This window comes from Equus quagga, chromosome 6 (genome assembly GCF_021613505.1).
Source record: "Equus quagga isolate Etosha38 chromosome 6, UCLA_HA_Equagga_1.0, whole genome shotgun sequence".
Lineage (NCBI taxonomy): Eukaryota > Metazoa > Chordata > Mammalia > Perissodactyla > Equidae > Equus > Equus quagga.
In genome coordinates, this window is record NC_060272.1 from 133,930,360 (window position 1) to 133,949,783 (window position 19,424).

At 45.9% G+C, this 19,424-nt stretch overlaps 1 protein-coding gene across 1 annotated transcript in view; it reads left to right on the forward strand.

Annotated features, from left to right (window-relative positions):
- The window catches only part of LOC124241335 (SHC-transforming protein 3), a 116,097-nt gene that overhangs the window by 83,109 nt on the left and 13,564 nt on the right, over positions 1-19,424 (forward strand). The window contains exons 7-10 of the mRNA XM_046665037.1: positions 5,959-6,085; positions 14,848-14,998; positions 15,968-16,055; positions 18,824-18,967. Coding sequence (XP_046520993.1) covers positions 5,959-6,085; positions 14,848-14,998; positions 15,968-16,055; positions 18,824-18,967 — 510 coding nt within the window. The remainder of the gene's footprint in view (positions 1-5,958; positions 6,086-14,847; positions 14,999-15,967; positions 16,056-18,823; positions 18,968-19,424) is intronic.

Sequence of the window (19,424 nt, forward strand, 5' to 3'; positions counted from 1 at the left end):
ACCTGCTGGGCCCCATGCCTGCAACATTCTCACACCAGACTTTCGCGTGCTCCCCCCTGACATCCTTGAGGCTTCTTCTCCAACGTCACTTTCCAGGATGGCCTTCCCTGGTCGTGCCGTATGTCGCCCACGCCACCGTCCTCCTCCATGCCCTTTATTTTGGTATTCCTAGGTATTTTGGTATTGTATTCTTGGTTGTGTTAGTTTCCCGGGGCCCCTGGAGCAGATTACCATAACCAGGCAGTGCGAAACAACGGAAGTCTTTTCTCTCCCAGCTCTGGAGGCCGGGGCTCTGAAATCACAGTGTCGCAGGGCCGTGCTCCCTGCAAAGGCTCTAGGGGAGGACCCTTCCTGCCTCTTCCAGCTTCTGGTGGTCCCAGGAGTCTCTTGGCTCTTGGCAACATCACTCTAGTCTGTTCTGTCTTCATGTTACCTCCGCGTCCTCTGTGTCTGTGTCTTCTCCTCTCCTGTTTCTTATAAGGACACTTGTCATTGGATTTAGGGCCACCCTAATCCAGGATGACTTCATCTCAAGATCCTTAACTACATCTGCAAAGAACCTTTTCCACAGGGTCAGAGGTCAGGATGTGAACATGTCTTTTGGGGGCCACTGTTCAACCCACGATTGTGGTCTATTTTTCTCTCTGTTTTCCGTGTCCGCCTTCTAGATGGCAGGCTTGGTGACAGGGGACTCTGCTCTGGTTCTCGCTCTCTCCCTAGACCCCAGGGCAGGGCCTGGAGCACAGTGGGTGCTCAATAAGTGTCTGCTCAGTGAAGTCTTCAGTGGATGCTTTGTACATTTTGTCCTGTGCTCACGTGCAAGAATTTCCCCGGGGTGTGTACCTCAAGGACGAATCACCGTGTCTTTGGCATCTTCAGATTTTCTAGAATGGTTATTTCACTTTACAATTCCACCAGCGGCGTGGGAGGGCTCCTTTTGCTTCCTACCTTCTTCAACACTTGGCATTTGCAGACTTTTAAATTCCTACAATCTGATGGGTGTGAAATTATCTCCTTACAGTTTTAGTTGACCCCTCTGGGGCTAGGACGCACATTAAATGACTCTTAGCTAACAGCATGGGAGCTAAATCGTGGAGCTCTTGCCTGTCTGATGAAAGAAGCTGGTCACTGAGGAGCAGGTGGATACGCAGAGTGAGCAGACTGGGGTGGGCTGACGACTAGCCCTGAGCTTGGAGAGTCTCCATTTCTCTGCTAGGAATCCACTGTGTTCAGTGTTCATTGAAGGAGTGAGCGTTGTCAGCCCCCTAGGACGAGAAGGCAGCGCCCCTGTTTGGTAGGATCTTCTCTAATTGGGTGTTGACTCCAGGTGTCTCCAAGGTGCCTCTCCAGTCACCAGTGGGTGGGGTCTGTGGCTGTGAACTTGAGCTCTTGGAGCATCTGTGCATCTAGCTAAGAGGACAGTGGGAGACCCCGAGGTGGGACCCCCTCGGGGGCTGGACTGCCCTGGGAGGCTGGATGGCAGAGAAGTGTGAGTCGGGGGTGAGCAGGTGGGTGGGGGCATGACTTCTTAAAAGGGGAGCACAGATCCTGGGAGCTTTTCTGCAGAGTCCCTCCATGAAAACAGTGCCCACCGAGGTGGCATGGCCCCCCCACGGGGTGTGGAAGCAGTTCACTGTGGTGGGAAACAGGCTGGAGCCTGTTTACAGTCACTGCCTACCTGAGGTTGAGGGGGGCACTGCCCCATAGTCACATGTCAAGGGCACGTGACTCAGTGACACCCTTTCTGTGTGTCAGCTGCTCCCGACCACAGAGGGCGTGGGGGAAGCAGGGGTTTGCGTTTTCAAAGTTAAAAAAACAACGGTAATCAATCAGATGAGATAAGGAATCAGCCCCTCCAAATTCAAAATGATTAAGAAAAGTATTTCAAAGCTGGAAAGATGAAGTTCCATCCATCGTCATTAACGATGCCGCTCACCCGACACTGACAGGGTGCTGCCCTCAGGGCTAAAGGGCACCTTAAACTTGTGTCCCTTTTATCTTTATCTTATCTTTTTTAACATCTTTTAAAAGATATTTTTGTAACATGTATACTATTATATTAATGCAGGAACACATGTTAATAATTTGTAAGGGGGTGGACAGATGCTCAGTACGGTAAAGAATTCTTTACCAGTGGGCATGAGTTAGACAAACCTCCATGGCCTCTGATTTGGAGATGTGAGACATTTGGGGGTTTGGTGGGTGTGATGGGCGTTGCTAGTGCTCACCCATGTCCCGTCATCCACTCCTCCCCTGCTCACAGAAGGCTGCCCCTGCCAGCCCTCCTGGGTGGGAGGAGCTGGGGCACAGTTGTGTGCAGTGGGTGAGAGCAGGAGGGATGAGGCGGTTGGTGCGGGTGCAACTCCCCGCTCTCTCTCTCTCCCCTGGGTTGTGAGGAGCCTTTTTTGGGTTGAGATTCAGGATGGAAAGATCAACCCAGCCTGGCCCACTGAGTCACTGCCTGGGAGAGTTGCCCAGAAATGAGCGAGCAAGAATGAAATTATGTCCAGCCACTGAGATGTCGGGCTGTTTGTCATTGTGGTGTCACTTGCCTGTGCTGACGAACCGAGCAGCTGCCCCGGGCGGGGCGTCAGAGAGCGGGCTCAGGTGAGTGGAGGCCCCAGCTGGCCCGCGGTCCCTTTAGTGGGCAGGCGGCCAGGCAGCCTTGAGCTCCGGTGGACAGGTGCAGCCACTGCCTCTGGACTTATTTGGAGCAATGAGGAAAACGTGACCTGGCACCCTGACGTTGGGGCTGCGGACCCACAGTGTCTCCGTGAGTGGGAGATGTGGGTTGTCCTTCGGAAGGCTGCCAGTGAAGAAAGACGCTGCGATTACTAGGGCTGTAGCATACTCTGCTCTTAAGGGCTCATCCCACAGAGGGATCCCAGGCTCATCCTTTGTGGAGTGGCCTGATGAAGTCCCCTCACCGGGCCAGGGCTGAGCTGGCTGCTCTGGGGTCTGAGCCAGCTCTCTTGGAGAGTGACCACAGCCTCGCTTACTAGTCAGGGAGAGAGAGCAACACAAGCAACCGAGCCCCACGCTGAGCCCCCCACACTCCTGCACTACCGCTAAAGGGCCGGTTTCCCCAGAAGGGATGGGATGAGGGATGGCCCCATTTTGCTGCCTCTGTGTTGGTTTGGGGACATGTTTTAGGTTCCATGACATCATTTTGAGTCTTGACTTGGCACCACGGTTCTGCATGTGCCTCTCATCGAGTCTTGTCTGTCTTTGCCCGTGAATGGCGCCTCTGACTCCATCCTTTCTTCATGAGGGGTGAAGCAAGCAGACCTGATGGTCACCTTGGCATGGACCTTCTCATTCCTAGCACCACCAGGTCATACAGGTCAGGTTAGAAGATGGTAGCTTTTGGCTAAAGACCGTGGCAGTATCTCAGAGCAGTACCCGGCCCAGAGAGACCATCAGCCCAGGCTTAGTTTTGGTTTTGGGGTGAGTTTCTGGAACCCGGAGAGGCCGTCCTACAGGAGGCTCCTCAGACCCAGCCACCAGGGGACGCGCCTCAGTCCAGTGAGGGCCGAGCCAGGTCCCGGGGCCTGGGACCCTGCTTTAATTCTGCTTCTGCCGCCCTCTGGGATCTTAGACCGACAGGCTCGACCCTCACCAAGCGAGGTGCTTTGCCCGGGGCCCTGCAACTTCCAGAGGCCCGGGAACTGATTAGAGAGGGCCCTCTTCAGGCCTAGTATCCTCCGCTGTATAGGGGATGAGTGGGCCGCGCGGGCGGATCATCCGGCCCCCTCCACGGCAACCTTACTCTCCATTCACTCTGTTAAAGGTTTGGGCGCTGCTCTTCTCCTTAGAAGAAAAATAAGCTGCACTTTCTTGACCCGTCTGCCATCTTTATTCTGGTTCTCCAAAGTCTTTGCCAACCAGTTCCCTTGGCTGGTGCCAATGCTGGTGGGCAGCAAGGTGGAGGGCGCGTGCAGCTGGAGACTCAGGCAGGTGGCAGAGCCAGGGTCTCCCCTCGCTCCAGCCCAGACCCTGCTTCACTACTGGTTGGAAAGACACGCCCGCCTATCAGTGAACGAACAACCGCGCAACTGTAATGGCTGTAATATGGGCTTGCTTTGTGCCAGCCCGGGTTGACGCCTAATAAATACTAATATCAACAATAAAATAAAATTGTATGAATAATCAATAATAAAAATACAGGTGGGCCATCTGTCTCCTTTGGACAAAGCCCTTGGCCACACCTAAGATAGGACAATGTATCTGAGGGATTGCTTCACGATCCGAAGCAACAGGAGAGTCACTGCTCTTCCCAGGAGATGCTTCTCAGACCCGCACACCCTCCTCGAGCCTACGGGGAGGAGCCGGGCACTCTGGGCCTGGCAGCTGCACCGGGGTGAGCTCCCTGTGCTTGGCTGGCTTTGTGCGTAGAGAAGGCAGCCTGGTGATGAGACAGTCGCCAAACTGTGGAGGCGGCGATGTCTCTGTCCCTTCCTGTATAGTTTCCCATCTCAGCGCATCCTCTTTCCTCTGTGTCCTGGGTTCTCCTGCAGAGAGGGGACAGTCAGTGTCTCCGGTGCTGGAGAACAGCTACCCCTGTAGAAATGGCTCCTCCTCACCCCCAGGCACCCACTGCGCTGCGGGAGGAACTTCCTGGAAACACTGTTGCGTCCTCACTGTAGGAAGAGAAAGGTAGAACGCACACACACATCTGTCATCTTCTGCAGGGAGAATGCCTTTATCTCGTTAGTAACAAGGCCGTGTCATGCTGGTCACGGTGACACGTGGAGGGGCTGCGGCCCTTCCGAGGGGTGCCGTGGACGTGACCTGGGGGAGACGTTCTACTTTCTTGTAGAGCAGAGGGAGACCTTCTCCCATGGTCCCCCGACTCGACCCTCTTTTCTCAGAAAGTTTCACATGGATTATGCTGCATCCTGGCCACAGGACCGTGTGTCCTCGTGGGACGGTGGGTGCCCGTCCCAAAGCAGTGAAGGGCTGCTCCAGGCCCCCAGGGCCTCTGGTCTGGCCACCAACACCCCTAACTTTGATCTCCTCTTTAGCACAAGCCGCTTTTCTGAGAACCTACGTGAATATCGAGTCTCAGATTAGAGTAGCTACAGGTGTCGTGTGGAGGGGTGGTCATACTACTTCATTAACCTCCCTTCAAAGTCTTCCTAAAAGGCTGCTCTTCTTCCTGCTTCGAGCTGCTGCGTTTGGTGATGACACTTTCCTCCTACTGGGAAGTAAGTGAACAACATGCTCTGAGTCCATGGAATAGCTCAGGATTCACTCAACAAGAGCTGGGTTAAATCCATTTTTGAAGCCTCATGGGGCCTTAAAGGGACTCAGTTCTTGTTACGATCAGGTTCTTTGTCATGTCGAAGTTTCCTTCCAAACCCTGTTTCCCTATTGCGTTCTGAATTCTAAAGAAATTGAAGAGCGATCCATTTGAAATTTTAAAATGTAAAAGGTACTTACAGGGGCCGGCTCCGTGGCTGAGTGGTTAAGTTCGCGCGCTCCACTGCAGCAGCCCAGGGTTCGGATCCTGGGCGCGGACAAGGCACTGCTCCTCAGGCCACGTTGAGGCGGCGTCCCACATCCCATAACTAGAAGGATGTGCAACTAAGATATACAACTGTGTACAGGGGGGGTTTGGGGAGATAAAGCAGAAAAAAAAAAAAAAGATTGGCAACAGTTGTTAGCCCAGGTGCCAATCTTTGGGGAAAAAAAAAAGTGCTTACAAATGGAACCTTGAATTTTGGAGATCATGGGCTATTAAGAAATGCGTCCCTACAGTGACACTGTTCGGCTGGGGGTCCCCAGGGATGAAGCTGCAGGTAGACCTGCCAGGACATATTACGAAGGATACGTGCACCTCCTTGTCACTCTCTTCCTTTCGTGCCTGGCGGACGTCACCCTCAGGAAGGGCTTATGGAGAGGAGCTGGGGAGCGTCAGCATCCGTCTCTAACGGCCTGTGTCCTTTGCTCTCACAGCTTGTCACATTCTGGAATGCTGTGATGGGCTGGCCCAGGACGTCATCGGCTCCATAGGACAAGCCTTTGAGCTCCGGTTTAAGCAATATTTGCAGTGTCCTTCCAAGATGCCCGCTCTCCACGACCGGTGAGTGGCAATGTGACCCCATTTGCAGTGGCAACACTTCCTGCATTTTACGACCTTTCCTCTTAAAAATGCTGCAAAAAGGGAAAGACGCAAAACCTCCTCCCTGAGGTGTGCTCTGGACAGACACAATTCGTCACGGGGCTTCCTGGGCTCACAGACACCTGCCTGGGGCTGGGCTGGGGCTCAGGAAGCCAGCAGATGGAAGCCGACATATGGGCGACCCTCCCCATGTTTGGGAAAACATTTCCTTGAAACTATAGTGACAGTAGCCAAGGTTACAAAAAAGCACTGTAACATGTTTCCATTCTGTTTCCTCTGAAACCATGTGATGTTTCCATATGTCGCCGCCCATGTCTGCATCACCACGGATTCTACATGTCCCATTGTCCTTGTCGTCATGGTTACCCAAAGTCCTGACTCAGAGCTCCCTCCGGAGGCTCTGTGCTCGGGAGGACCACTGTTGGCCTTTGTCACTTTGAGACTCGATGGCCTGTGTGGCCCTCGGCAAGCTCTTTAACCAGTCTGACTCTCAGGGGCTTTCTCCGTAAAATAGGAATAATAGTGGCTTGACAGTTGTTGTTGTTAAGTGTTAAATGAAATAGTAAATGTGAATAGGAATTGTGCGATATTTCGTTTATTGTAAGAAATGTTCAGGGTCTACCACTGAGTTTCCTTAGGTCTTAAGAATATTCTATGTAACATAAAGCATTAAAAAAAGTAATATGGGGCATAGTGGTCATACAATGTCTGTCCTTGATTGAATTTGCTTAATGAAAACCTATTACAATGTTGTGTTCACAGTAAATTAAACTTTATTTCTCCTAAATTTACTTTTTACGTTTTTTCCCATGCCTACAGCCACGCTCTGTGACTTAGTCGTGAAGGCAGTGCCTACTTTCCCCTTCATTGTTATGGAGACTCTTTCATCTCTCTTGTCATCACCTTTTTTGAGAGAGACTGTTAATTTTTTTTCCTCATCCACTGGGAAATTTCTTTTAAGAGATTCGTTCGGAGGTGCTTGTGAAGAGCCCACTTTTTGCTGGTTATAGAAGCTTCTGCAGCCTCAGACAAGCGTGTGCATGAAGCGTTAGAGTTAGAAGGTGGCAGGGACTGGCTACCCCCCAGAGGGAGAACAGATGTGTCAATTTTATATATAATGGGACATCGTCGTTAGAAAGAATACATCATACGTGTGTATTACCAGAACAAATCTCAAAAAACTTTAAATGGAATGAAAAAGGATATGATTGGTTTATGGAAATTTTAAAAACATACAAACAAGGTATATACATATAAATGTGTGTGTATAAAGAGTATAAAAACATGCAAGAAAACTGGTACAGCCACTATGGAAAACAGTATGGAGATTTCTCAAAAAGTTAAAAATAGAAATACCCTATGACCCAGCCATCCCATTACTGGGTATCTATCCTAAGAACCTGAAATCAGAAATCCCAAGAGTCCTTTGCACCCCTATGTTCATCGCAGCATTATTTACAATAGCCAAGACGTGGAACCAGCCTACATGCCCAGAAACTGATGATTGGATAAAGAAGATGTGGTATATATACACAATGGAATACTACTCAGCCATAAAAAAAAGACAAAATTGGCCCATTCACAGCAACGTGGATGGACCTCGAGGGTATTATGTTAAGCAAAATAAGCCAGTCAGAGAAAGACGAACTCTATATGACTCCACTCATAGGTGGAAGTTACTATATTGATAAGGAGATTGGATCGGTGGTTACCAGGGAAAAGGGGGGGTTGGGGGGAGGGCACAAAGGGGGGAGTGGTGTACCCACAACATGACTAACAAAAATGTACAACTGAAATCTCACAAGGTTGTAATCTATCATAACATTAATAAAAAAAAAATTGTGAACTATAAAAAAAAAAACATGCAGGAATATTACACACCAACTCTAGGATATCTGGGGCTGGGGCTCTAACTGTGTTTGTCAGGTGTATTTCCTCCCTAACATTTTATAATAAGAATGTTCTGATATACAGAAAGATTTTGCAGTGAACACCTGCAAACCCACCATTTGGATTCGACCATTAACGTTTTGCTGTTAATATCACATATCTATCCATCCAAAGTAAGTTTGACAAATTTTATTTCTTTAAAAACAAAAAAGCAAATATAGCAAAATAACAATTTTAAATCTCAGTGGTAGATGTGTAGGTATCTCTTCTATCAATTATTATGTTTTTCTGCTCTTTTGAAATTTTGCGTAGAAGTCAAGTAAATGTACTAAAACAGTACATACAAAATGGGTGGAGGGAGTTAACTGAACTGAGGTCCTCTGGGAATGTATTCAAGGTGTGACGTTCGTGTATGTTTCTATATAACAAAGTTTGAAGAAGTTTTGGAGGAAGACAATGAAGTAGACAGATCTTCTCTACTGAGAAAACCTTCAGCTCCAAATGCAGCTATTGGCATGAAATTTCTAAAGCAGAGCAGTCACGGGGGACTGCCTCTGGCTTCATTTGTGGGGGGTCCCTGACATCCATCTCCCCTCGTCTGACTTCTTGTGTCCACTGAGCAGGTCTGAGAGAGAGGGTGCAGGGGGGATGTGCCTCCCGTCCAGCTGGGACAGCCTGGGCCACAAGAGCACCCCCTTGCCTCCTCCACTGTGCCCCTCTTTGCCTCCCAACTCTGTTCCAGGGACCCTGGACTGCGGAGGGCGCTGGCCAGTTCCTTCCAAGATGCTAGGGCCCAGGAAGACAGGAGCTTCTACTGTGAGGAGGTCTCCTTGGGTTTTCTGCTCACTCTCAGGCCATTTCTCTCCAACTGGGACATGTGAGCTGGAAGTATGAGAATTTGGGGCAGTCAGCTTCTTTGGCAACAGCGGTCGGAGTGGAGATGGGAACAGGTGAGGGTGGAGCGAGTGTGGCAGTGTTAGGGTCTACCAAGCCGCCCCAGGATATCTGAGTGCCATGTTTCTGGGCGTACCCTCCCCCTTCCTTCCTGTCTTGCTAGGGAGTGGATGGCTTTATTGTTTGTGAATTAGTGTTTCTTCATTGTATTAATTATTGGGGGAGAGACTCTGTGATCTGGATTCATGACCTGTCTCCAACTGGAGATCAAAAATAGTGCTTTTAAATCAATGGGTTTTTTGGTTATAGCCTGATTTTCCTTGAAAGACTTTTCCTCTGATTTTTCTTGCAGAAATCCAATGTCAGTTTCAACACAAAACTAGAGAAGACAGTGAAAAACAAATCAAATGTGGGTTGTTTTTGGACTGTCGTGTCTGTTCCATTGATCTACATAGCCATCCTTATGCCGGTACCTCGTAGCCTTGAATACCGTAGCTTTGTAGTAAGTTTGAAATCAGGAAGTGTGAGTCCTCCACCTTTGTTATTCTTCAAGATTTACTTTGACTCTTCAGGGCCCCTTGCATTTCTAAATAAATTTTAGCGAAAAAAGGCGTTGGATTTTGATAGGAATTGTGTTGAATCTGTAGACCAATTTGAGGAGTGTTGCCATCTTAACAACAATGTCTTCCTATCCAGGAACACAGGATGTCTTTCCATTTATTGAGATTTTAATTTCTTTTAACAATGTTTTGTAACTTACAGTGTGCAAGTCTTGCGCTTGTTTTGGTAATTAGTATTGCCAAAATAATAAATATTTTGTTCTTTTTCTTACTATGATAAATGAAATTGTTTCTTAATTTTATTTTTGTTTTTTCATTGTTAATATATAAAAATACAGTTGATTTTGTATATTGATCTTGTATCCTGCAAACTTGCTGATGTCATTTATTAGCTCTAATCATTTGTGTGTGTGTGTGTGAATTCCTTAGGATTTTCTATATATAAGATTGTGTCGTATGCAAATAGGGACTGTTTTTCTTCTTCCTTTCTAGTCTAGATGCCTTTTATTTCTTTGTATTAACTAATTCTCCTGGCTAGAACCTCCAGTACAATGGTGAATAGAAGTGGAAAGCGGGGACATCCTTGTCATTTTCCTGATCTTAAGGGGAAAGTGTCTAGTCTTTTGCAATTAATTGTGTTGTTAGCTGTGAACTTTTTGCAGATGCCAATTAACAGATTGAGAAAACGCCCTTCTGTTCCTAGTTTGTTTAGTGTTTTTATCATGCAAAGGGGTTGGATTTTGTCAAATGCTTTTTCTGTGTCTATTGAGATGAGTATTTGGTATTTGTTTTATTCTATTGATGTGATGTACTATGTTAGTTGATTTTTGGAGGTTGAACCAACCTTGCGTTACTGGGATAAATCCTACTTAGTCATGGTGTATAATTCTTTCTATATGTTGCTGGATTTGGTTTAATAGGATCTTGTTGAGAATTTTTCCATGCACATTCATAAGGGATATTGGTCAACAGTTTTCTTTTCTTGCAGTATCTTTGGTTTTGATATCAGGGTAATATTGGCCTTAGAGACTGAGTTTGGAAGTATTCCCTTCTCTTCTATTTGTTAGAAGAGTTTGTGAAGAATTGTTGTTAATTTCCCTGTAGATGTTTGATAGAATTCACCAGGAAGCCATATGATCCTGGGCTTTTCTTAGAATGTAAGTTTTTTCATTACTAATTCAATATCTTTTACCTGTGACAGATCTATTCAGATTTTCTATTTCTTCTTGATTCAATTTGGTAGTTTGAGTCCTTGTAGGAATTTTTCCATTTTATCTAGGTTATCTAATTTGTTGGCATGCAATTAGTAATAGCTTCTCTTATAATCCTTTTTTATTTCTGATGGTTGGAAGTAATGTCCCTTTTTCCTTGTTAATTTTGGTAATTCCCTTTTTTCTTGCTCAGTCTAGCTAGAGATTTATCTGTTTTGTTGATTTTTCCAAGAACCAACTCTTGGTTTCATTTATTTTCTCTACTGTTTTTCTGCTATTTCACTTATTTCCACTTTAATATTTATTATTTTCTTCCTTATGCTTGCTTTGGGTTAAGTTTGCTCTTATTATCTTAAGGTAGAAGGTCAGGTCATTGATTTCAGATCTTCTTTTATGTTATAGGCATTTACAGCTACAAATTTTCCTCTGAGCACTGCTTTAGCTTCATCCCAAGTACGTTAGTTATGTTCTTTTTATTTTCATTCATCTCAAAATATTTTCCCTTGTGATTTCTTTTTTAACCCATTGGTTATTTAGAAGCAAGTTGTTTAATTTATACATATTGTGAATTTCCCATATTTCTTTCTGGTATTGATTTCTACTTTGATTCCATTATGGTCTCAAAACATGCTTTGTATTATTTCAATCCTTTAAAAATTTTAAAACTTGTTCTATGACTTAACATATGTGGTCTATATTGGAGAATGTTCCATGTTCACTTGAGAAGAATTTGCATCTTGCTGTTATTGGGTGGCATGTTTTATAGGTATCTGTTAGGTCTAATTAGTTTACAGTGTTGTTCTGTGTTCTCTTTCCCAATCTTCTGTCCAGTTGTTCTATCCTTTATTGAAAGTGGGGTATTGATGTCTCCAATTATTAGCGTTGAACTGTCTATTTCTCCTGTTGATTCTGTCAGATTTCACTTGATATATTTTAGGATCTGTTGTGAGGAACATATAGGTTTATAATTGTTACATCTTCTTGATAGATTGCCTTTTTATCATTATAAAATGTCTTTATTTGTCTCCAGTAACAATTTTTGTCTAAACGTCTATTTTATCTGATATTAGTAGAGCTGTAAAGCTCTCTTTTGGTTACTGTTTACATGGAATATCTTTTTACATCCTTTTACTTTCAACCTACTCACATCTTTAAATCAAAAGTGTATCTGTTGTAGAAAGCATATAGTCAGATCATGTTTTTTTTTTTTAAATCCATTCTACCAATCTCTGCCTTTTAATTGGAGTGCTTACTGTATTTACATTTAATGTAATTGTTGGTAAGTTAGGATTTTTGCCTGCCGTTTTGCTATTTTTTTCCTGTATGACTTATGTCATTTTTGTCCCTTTATTCCTCCATTACTGCTTTCTTTGGTGCTAAATAAATAATTTTTGAGTATACTATTTTAATTTCCTTATTGTTTCTTTTACTACTTTGTAAAGTAATTTTTTTAGTGGTTGCTCTAGAGATTATAGGTAGCATCTTAATTTATAGCAATTTAGTTTATATTAACACTAGTTTAATTTCAATAGTACACGAAAACCTCTCCTATGTAGGTCCCTTCCTCCACCCTCCATTGTGCCATTATTGTCATGAAAACGACATCTTTATACACGTGTCCATCAACATAGATTTACATTCACTGCTGTTTTAAGTTGTCTTTTAAATCAAACAGGAGGAAAAAGTAACAGGCAAGACGATATTTCTACCGTCTTTTACATGTACCTATGTAGTTAACTTTATTGTTCTTCTCTATTTCTTTATGTTGATATGTATTAGTTTAGTGTTCTTTCATTTCAGCCTGAAGAACTTCCTTTAATATTTCTTGTAGGGCAGATTTGCTAGTCATAAATTTTCTCAGTTTTTATTTATGTGGGAATGTCTTATTTCTGCTTCATTTTAAAAGGATAGTTATACTGGATATAGAGTTCTTGATAGTCTTTTTCTTTCAGTACTTGGAATATGCCATCCTACTACCTTCTGGCGTCTGTTGTTTCTGACAAGAAATCAGCTGTGAATATTGAGGATCTCTTATATATGATGAGTTGCTTCTCTCTTGCTGCTTTCAGGGTTCTCTCTTTGTCTTTGGCTTTAAAAAGTTTGATTATGATGTGTCTAGGTATGAATCTCTTTGAGTTTATCCTACTTGGGTTCTTTATTTTTTATGAGCTTCTTGAATGTGTAATTCAATAATTTTCATCAAATTTGGGGAGTTTTTGGCCATTATTTTTTCAAATGTTCTTTCTGCTCCTTTCTGTCTCTCTTTTCCTTCTGGGACTCCATTATGTGTATGTTGGTTTGCTTAATGGTGTCCCATAGGTCTCTGAGGCTCTGTTTATTTTTTTTTCTTTCTATTCTGATTGGATAATCTTAATTGACCTATCTTTAAGTTCTGTCATTCTTTCTCTGCCTGCTCAAACCTGCTGTTGAACCCCAGTAATGGATTTTTCATTTCAATTATTAGACTTCTCAGAGCTAGAATTTCTATTTGGTTATTTTAAAATGTCTGTTTCTATATTGATATTCTCTATTTGGTGAGACAATGTTCTTATGTTTAGTTTTCTGTACATGGTCTCCTTAAGTTCTTTGAACATATTTAAATTAGCTAATTGAAAGTCTTTGTCTAGTTAGTCCAAAATCTGAGTTTCCACAGGGACAGTTTCTATTGATTGCTTTTTGAGTGTGTGAGCCATACACATGTTTCTCTGCATGTCTCATAATTTTTTGTTGAAATTGAAAATTTTAAGTAATATAATGTGGCAACTCTGGAAATCAGATTTCTCCCCTCAGGATTTGTTGTTGTTGTTGTTTGTTGTGATTGTTTGTTTTAATGTCTTTTCTAAACTAAATCCATAAAGTCTGCATTCTTTGTCATATATGACCACTGACAATTCTGCTCAGTTCACTTATTAGACAGCTAATGATTAGAGAGAGATTTCCTTAAATGCCTGAAAACAATGAGTCTCCCAGTCTTTGCTGAGCATCTCTGTTTCTGTGTTGGGGTGGTCCTTCAACACTCAGCTGGGCAGTTGACAACTCTGCCTTAGCTTTCATTGCCTGCTTGTACAAAGCTTCAAGGTGAGCCAAAGGTGAGAACTAGGGCCTTTTCACATCTTTTGTGAGCAGACACCTCCTTGGACATGAACACATCCCTACACATACATGTGGCCTTCTAGATTTCTGGAAATAGGTGGAAACTTATCAAAGCTTGTATGGACATCCCATTTTCTAGCTTTTCCTTTTAAACTTTTGATGAGCCTACTCTGCCCCAAATGTTATCCACTGCCTCAGGGAGCCATGACATTAAACAATTGCCTCTAATTGTTTTTGACAGATGTCCCTGGGGAAGAATTACCTGGGCAGGCTCTGAATCAGGTCAGAGAAAGACAGCCTTGGGAGTGGGGTCTCCTGGGGAGTGATCAGACAGGTCATAGAGTGACTGTCCTCTGAGAATGGGAATGGCACTTTGAAGGAGACTCAAGGCTGTTTTGTCCCCTCGTGTGGCTGTCGGGCTGCTGGTTTTCACTGTGATTATGGGCTGTTGGTTTCCAAGGCTGCCACGGATATGAAAATAGGGCAAATTAAAATGCCACAGAGCTGCTGTTCTTATAGCTATTGTTTTGGTAAACAACAAGGATTTTAATAAACACTCCTCAGGTTGCTGCAAGATTCTGGTTAATTTCCAGGGTTCTGAAAAGTTGATCCTGAAAAGTGTTTTTCGCTAGTCTTCTTGTTAACTTTTCTGGAAGAGAAAATTTTGAGAGGTCCTTACTCTGCCATTTTCCCTGATGTCACTAAATCTCCTTTTTTTTCATTGATTTTGTTTTGGGCAAATTTCATGACTTATTGAAATGTGTCTGTGCCTTGAGGATCTGGTTACCCTTAGATATAAATTTTTCTTTCCTAATTAAAATGTACTTTTTAAAAAAGAGTTCTTTCCTATTTCAAATATGCCTGAAATTTTCCAAAGGGTAGAAATGTAAATAAGGCAGAGATATTTGGTCAAACAACTCAGTTGCTTTTCGTATGTGTCTGAGACCTAAAGGCTGAGGGGGCAGTGACTAAACTCTGTTTTCTGGAGTGACAAATACTATCAAATATTAGATTTGTTGTTTTTGACTGCAAGCTCTCCTTTTGGCTAAAGCCCTTAAAAATCCTCTTTTAACAGAATGCAGAGTCTGGATGAGCCCTGGACTGAAGAGGAGGGCGATGGCTCAGACCACCCATACTACAACAGCATCCCAAGCAAGACAGCCCCTCCAGGGGGCTTTGGGGATGCTCGACTGAAAGCCAGACCCCACGCCCCTGACACAGCGCAGGTAGGTCTTATACCTTTTTCCTTGGATGGTGGCAAACTGAGCTTGATTTCCTTTTATTTTCTTCAACTTTATTTTCAGGCCGGTGTTCTGTCCAAGCTTTGATGGAGTAACTCACAAGCTTTGTCCCCTCGGATTTCGCAAAGCAGACCAGTAGGAAAGGCTTTTGTTTGAACATCACCAGGCGTTAGTCAGATGCCTAGGAATCATATGTGATTCCTGAGCTACAAACCTGGGCATCCCTGCTCCAGCCTAGAAGAAGCCTTGTTATGTGGCACTCTTAATGAGGGGAAGAGAGTCCAATACTTTAAAAAGGCCTAGGGTGCTTTAGGTTCTCTGAAAAGACAGTGGATATAGGCCTTTAAAATGGTGAGAATTTTATGAGTTTTTCTACTTTAGTCATGTCTCTGATTTTCCCTCTAACTCAAAATTCTAGTGAGGCAATGACTAGTTCTAGAGTTATGGGATCTCTAATCTTTATAGGGAATTTTTTGACGTCATCTACTTTATGTGAATGACATTGACACCAGTAAAAGTGGTAGAATAACATTGAAATCGTGTCAATACCTCTGACACTGAGAGAGGATCGGCTGGGTGGACTCGCCCAGGTATGATGATTACAGGTGGGAAGTATATTCTGACTCTCAGAAACCCTCAAATGGGGTTTAGTCGGGGGCTTGATGAGGGACCTGGCTGCATGTGGAGAGCACAGTTTACTGTCGCGCTCAGGGAACGGGGGCGTGAAGACAAGGGGGAGGTTGTGTAGCTTTGATGAGATGCAGCCTCTTCCTCACACCCACACAAACTTACTTCCTAAATCCTAATGCCGACCATGAGGCACCAAGGGAAAATTGGGTGTAATCGGGGAGGCAGTCGACCCCCAGTGAGGTCCCTTCTATCGCACCATGGCTTTCAAAGGTGGAGAAACAAGAAGATAATTTTTTCTCTTTGTGAATTCACATGTGTCTGTAGTTTTCAGGAAAAGAGCAAACTTACTACCAGGGGAGACACTTAGGAGGCCCGACTGCTGAAGACTGGCGGCAAACAGCTGTCAGGCAAGGTGAGAGGCCAGGGGAGGGGACGCGACACCAGGACACAAGGATGCTGTGTGCTCCCCCGTGGGCCATCCACCTCCGTGGAGCAGCAGAGTGACCCACAGGACACACCTGCTGTGGGGCAGGAGCTGCAGGTTCTAGCCGATCACAGGGCCAGAAACCACGGCGCTGGGGGAGGCACTGGCCCACGTCAACTGGTGCCTCCCTGGCACCAGCACCAGCTCACACCCCTTCGTGCACCCCGGACACTTTCCACCGCAGGCTTTTCCCCGGCAGGAGGGCCTGAGGACTCCACCTCCCCAGGGGCACCTGCGCCCATTTCAAGCAGGAGTTGGTTGGGACTCTGTGTGTGTTCTCTGCCCTCCCTAAGCTCCCCAGCGGGGCTGGGCCCCTGGGGCTCCAAGGAGGAACCAGTAGCTCCCCTTCCTTGCCTCACCCCCCTCCCCAGTCCAGGGTCAGCTTCAGGAAGAAGGGAGAGACACCTACCCCGTCAGAGGTGGCAGCAGGGGCACCACAAGTCCCTCACAGGCCCTGGGTACCTATGGGGGACACTCCACATCTTGTCAAACCGTCAAGCATGCACCTGCATCCCATGTTAACTATCACTCAGACATGACTGTCTAAGGACCTACCGCTAGCTGCTAATAAGTCTCTATTCTCTAGACAGTTATTTCTGTGCATGTACGCATATGTACATGTATGTATGTGTGTGTATATATATTTTAAGGATTTCTTTCAATTTTAAACTTTTCCCTCCTCCAACATTTTCAAAACTGTTTCAATAGCTCTGAGCCCTTGGTTATTACTAACTCTGAGGGTCTGAAGGAGACAGAGTGGCAAGTGGATGAAGATCCAGTTTGTGCTTCCCTGTATATCAGTGTAACCATTTATTGGTTTACTGTTAAGGCATCTCCCTGGATTATCGTCCTTTGTGTCAGGGAGTAAATGATGACGATTTATTTGAATTGCCCCCTTGTGAGAGAATTCCGTGTCTTGCCTGCCCCAGCTGGCAGATGACCCACCCGCTCTGCCCAGTCAACAAAATGCATGGCTCTACCTCCCACCAGGATGGAAACAGCGAACCAAAGTCAGAATGCTTCCCGAGGTGCTTTTTCACTATGTTCTCTGTACACTGAAGATGTATTTGGATCACTCTCGTGTTCACAGACATATTGTAACTGCTGGTGACCGAAGGAGACACGTTATTTACTTTAAATGTTCACTTTATTGAAAAATATGTCAGATTTATTGAAATAGGAGGTCTTTTTTTGTATTTTCAAGTTATTCCGGCCTGATCAAGGACAGCCACTGTAAGAGATGCACCAGGGCCCCGATGAGCCTCACACACGTTCTTGGCCTAGAACTCGAGACTCATAACTCTCAATAAATTTCAAGTTCTTATTTGAAAGCAAGACATATCTTTTCCATAGAACAAATTAGCATGCACCTTGTTAATTTGCTAGCGGCTGTTCCCCCAAAATGAAACCTAGCTCTGGGTGCGGCCCTGGGGCGTGTGTCCACCGCCCCGACTTGGTACCTGCGTCGTCTGTCTGGGGAGGGGCCGTCGTCAGGAAGCCATTCTTTGTGCTTTTGGTCATCTCCTCTTACAACTTAGTTTGTAAAGTTTTTTTCACAGAAGGATTTGTCTGCAATACAGGCACACGCGTGAGCACAGATGGCCATCACCAGGCCAGGACGCGGGACCCAGGAGCAGCCTGGGGAACAAGGAGACCTCGTTCAGGAGCGGCAGACACAGTCAGGGCTTAGTGGGAGGCGCTCCCCGGGAGGGAATGTAGCAGGACACTTGCCTTCTCACACTCACAGGCCGGGGACGGTGGTGTGCTGCCAAAAGTCCTGCCACAGGCCCTGGGGAAAGCTGCTTCAAAAGCCCTGAGCTGACTACTGGATTGAGCTGGAGTGAGCCAGCTTCAACACCCCACCGCCCATAGGGTGTGAAACATAACCTCGCCCCAGAGGTGTGACGGCCCAGAGGCGATCTTGAGAACATGTCTAAGTGAGTTAGAGACAGGGTTCCCGCAGAGAGAATCCAATAGTGATCTGCAGGGGACCTTGGGCCACACCCCTCACTCACCTCGGGCAACACCGCAGGGACTCCCCAGCCCAGCCTCTGCACACTTGGGCCAGTTGGGAAGCCCCGGGCAGGCACTGCCCTGGGCGGTGTAGGGGGGTTCTCAATCACAGCCCGCCCTGGGCCTCCTGTGATGAGCCGGCAGCAAGGCCGGCTCCACGGGAGGCTCAGGTCATTAAGACCGAACTTCCTAAAACAGTCAGGGCACTTGCGTTGCATTGCTGGAATGGAGGTAATTTATGAAGTGTTCACCTTCTCTTGAGAGAAAAAGAGAGAGAGCAACTAAAACAAGGCTTGCCGCTCTCCTGCTGGGGTATTGGCTCCCGGGGCCTCTGTAAAGGGCATGAGGAGACCGAGGCAGCTTCTGCCGCAGGTGCGGCCGGCTCGCTCCCGGCCTGCTCAGGTGGCCCGGAGTCTTGGGGAGGCCCCTAACCATCACGAGGGCCCTCTGTCATGGGCTGGCAGGTCCCAGTGTGACAGGAAGGACTGGAAAGTGTCCTAGCCAGAACAGAACAGTGCGTGTGATAGGATCGAAGAGGAGATTTAACAATGGGTATCTGCAAGAAGGATTTTCTCATCCATGGGCTGAAGGAGCTTCTCTATGAAACACTGGGCAGCTCAGCTGTGGATGCACCAACAGCGTTACCGTCAGAAGAGACCAGAGGGCTCCTTTTCTTGTTGCAGGGTCCTTGGATGTCTACAGCACGCCGGAAGGCAAAGGTCCCGCAGCCCCCATGGGAGAGGCCCCCGCCTACGTGAATGCCCCGCCCGGCCCCACCCCGGACAGCAGCGCCGAGAGCAGCCCCAGGAAGGATCTCTTCGACATGAGTGGGTTTCTGTTCACCTCTGGTTTTCTCCTATGCTGAGGTTGCTTTTCACACTGTCTTTGATTTGAAATCTGTGCAATTATTGACTTTTTTGCTAGTGGGGTTTTGATTCAGGTGATGACTAGCTGCACTTTCCTGGGTTACGATTGGGCTTTTCAAGGCTCTGAAGTTGGCCGACCTCTGCTTTGGGATTACAACCCTCTCTGCAGTCTGGGGCAAAGCAATTCCCCATTTTGGGAACTGACTTTCCTCTTGCAGATCTGCACATGTGTTGAGACAAATGATACACATAAATAAATGAATTTATTTATTTATTTATTTAAATATTAATTGGCTATCGTGTGCCAAATACTGTATCAGGCGCTAAGGATGCCAAGATGAAGTGGCCAGGCTCCCATCTTCACAGAGCCCCCAGTTTGTTGAGCAAGACCAACACATAAGCCAGAAACTGCAGCCCC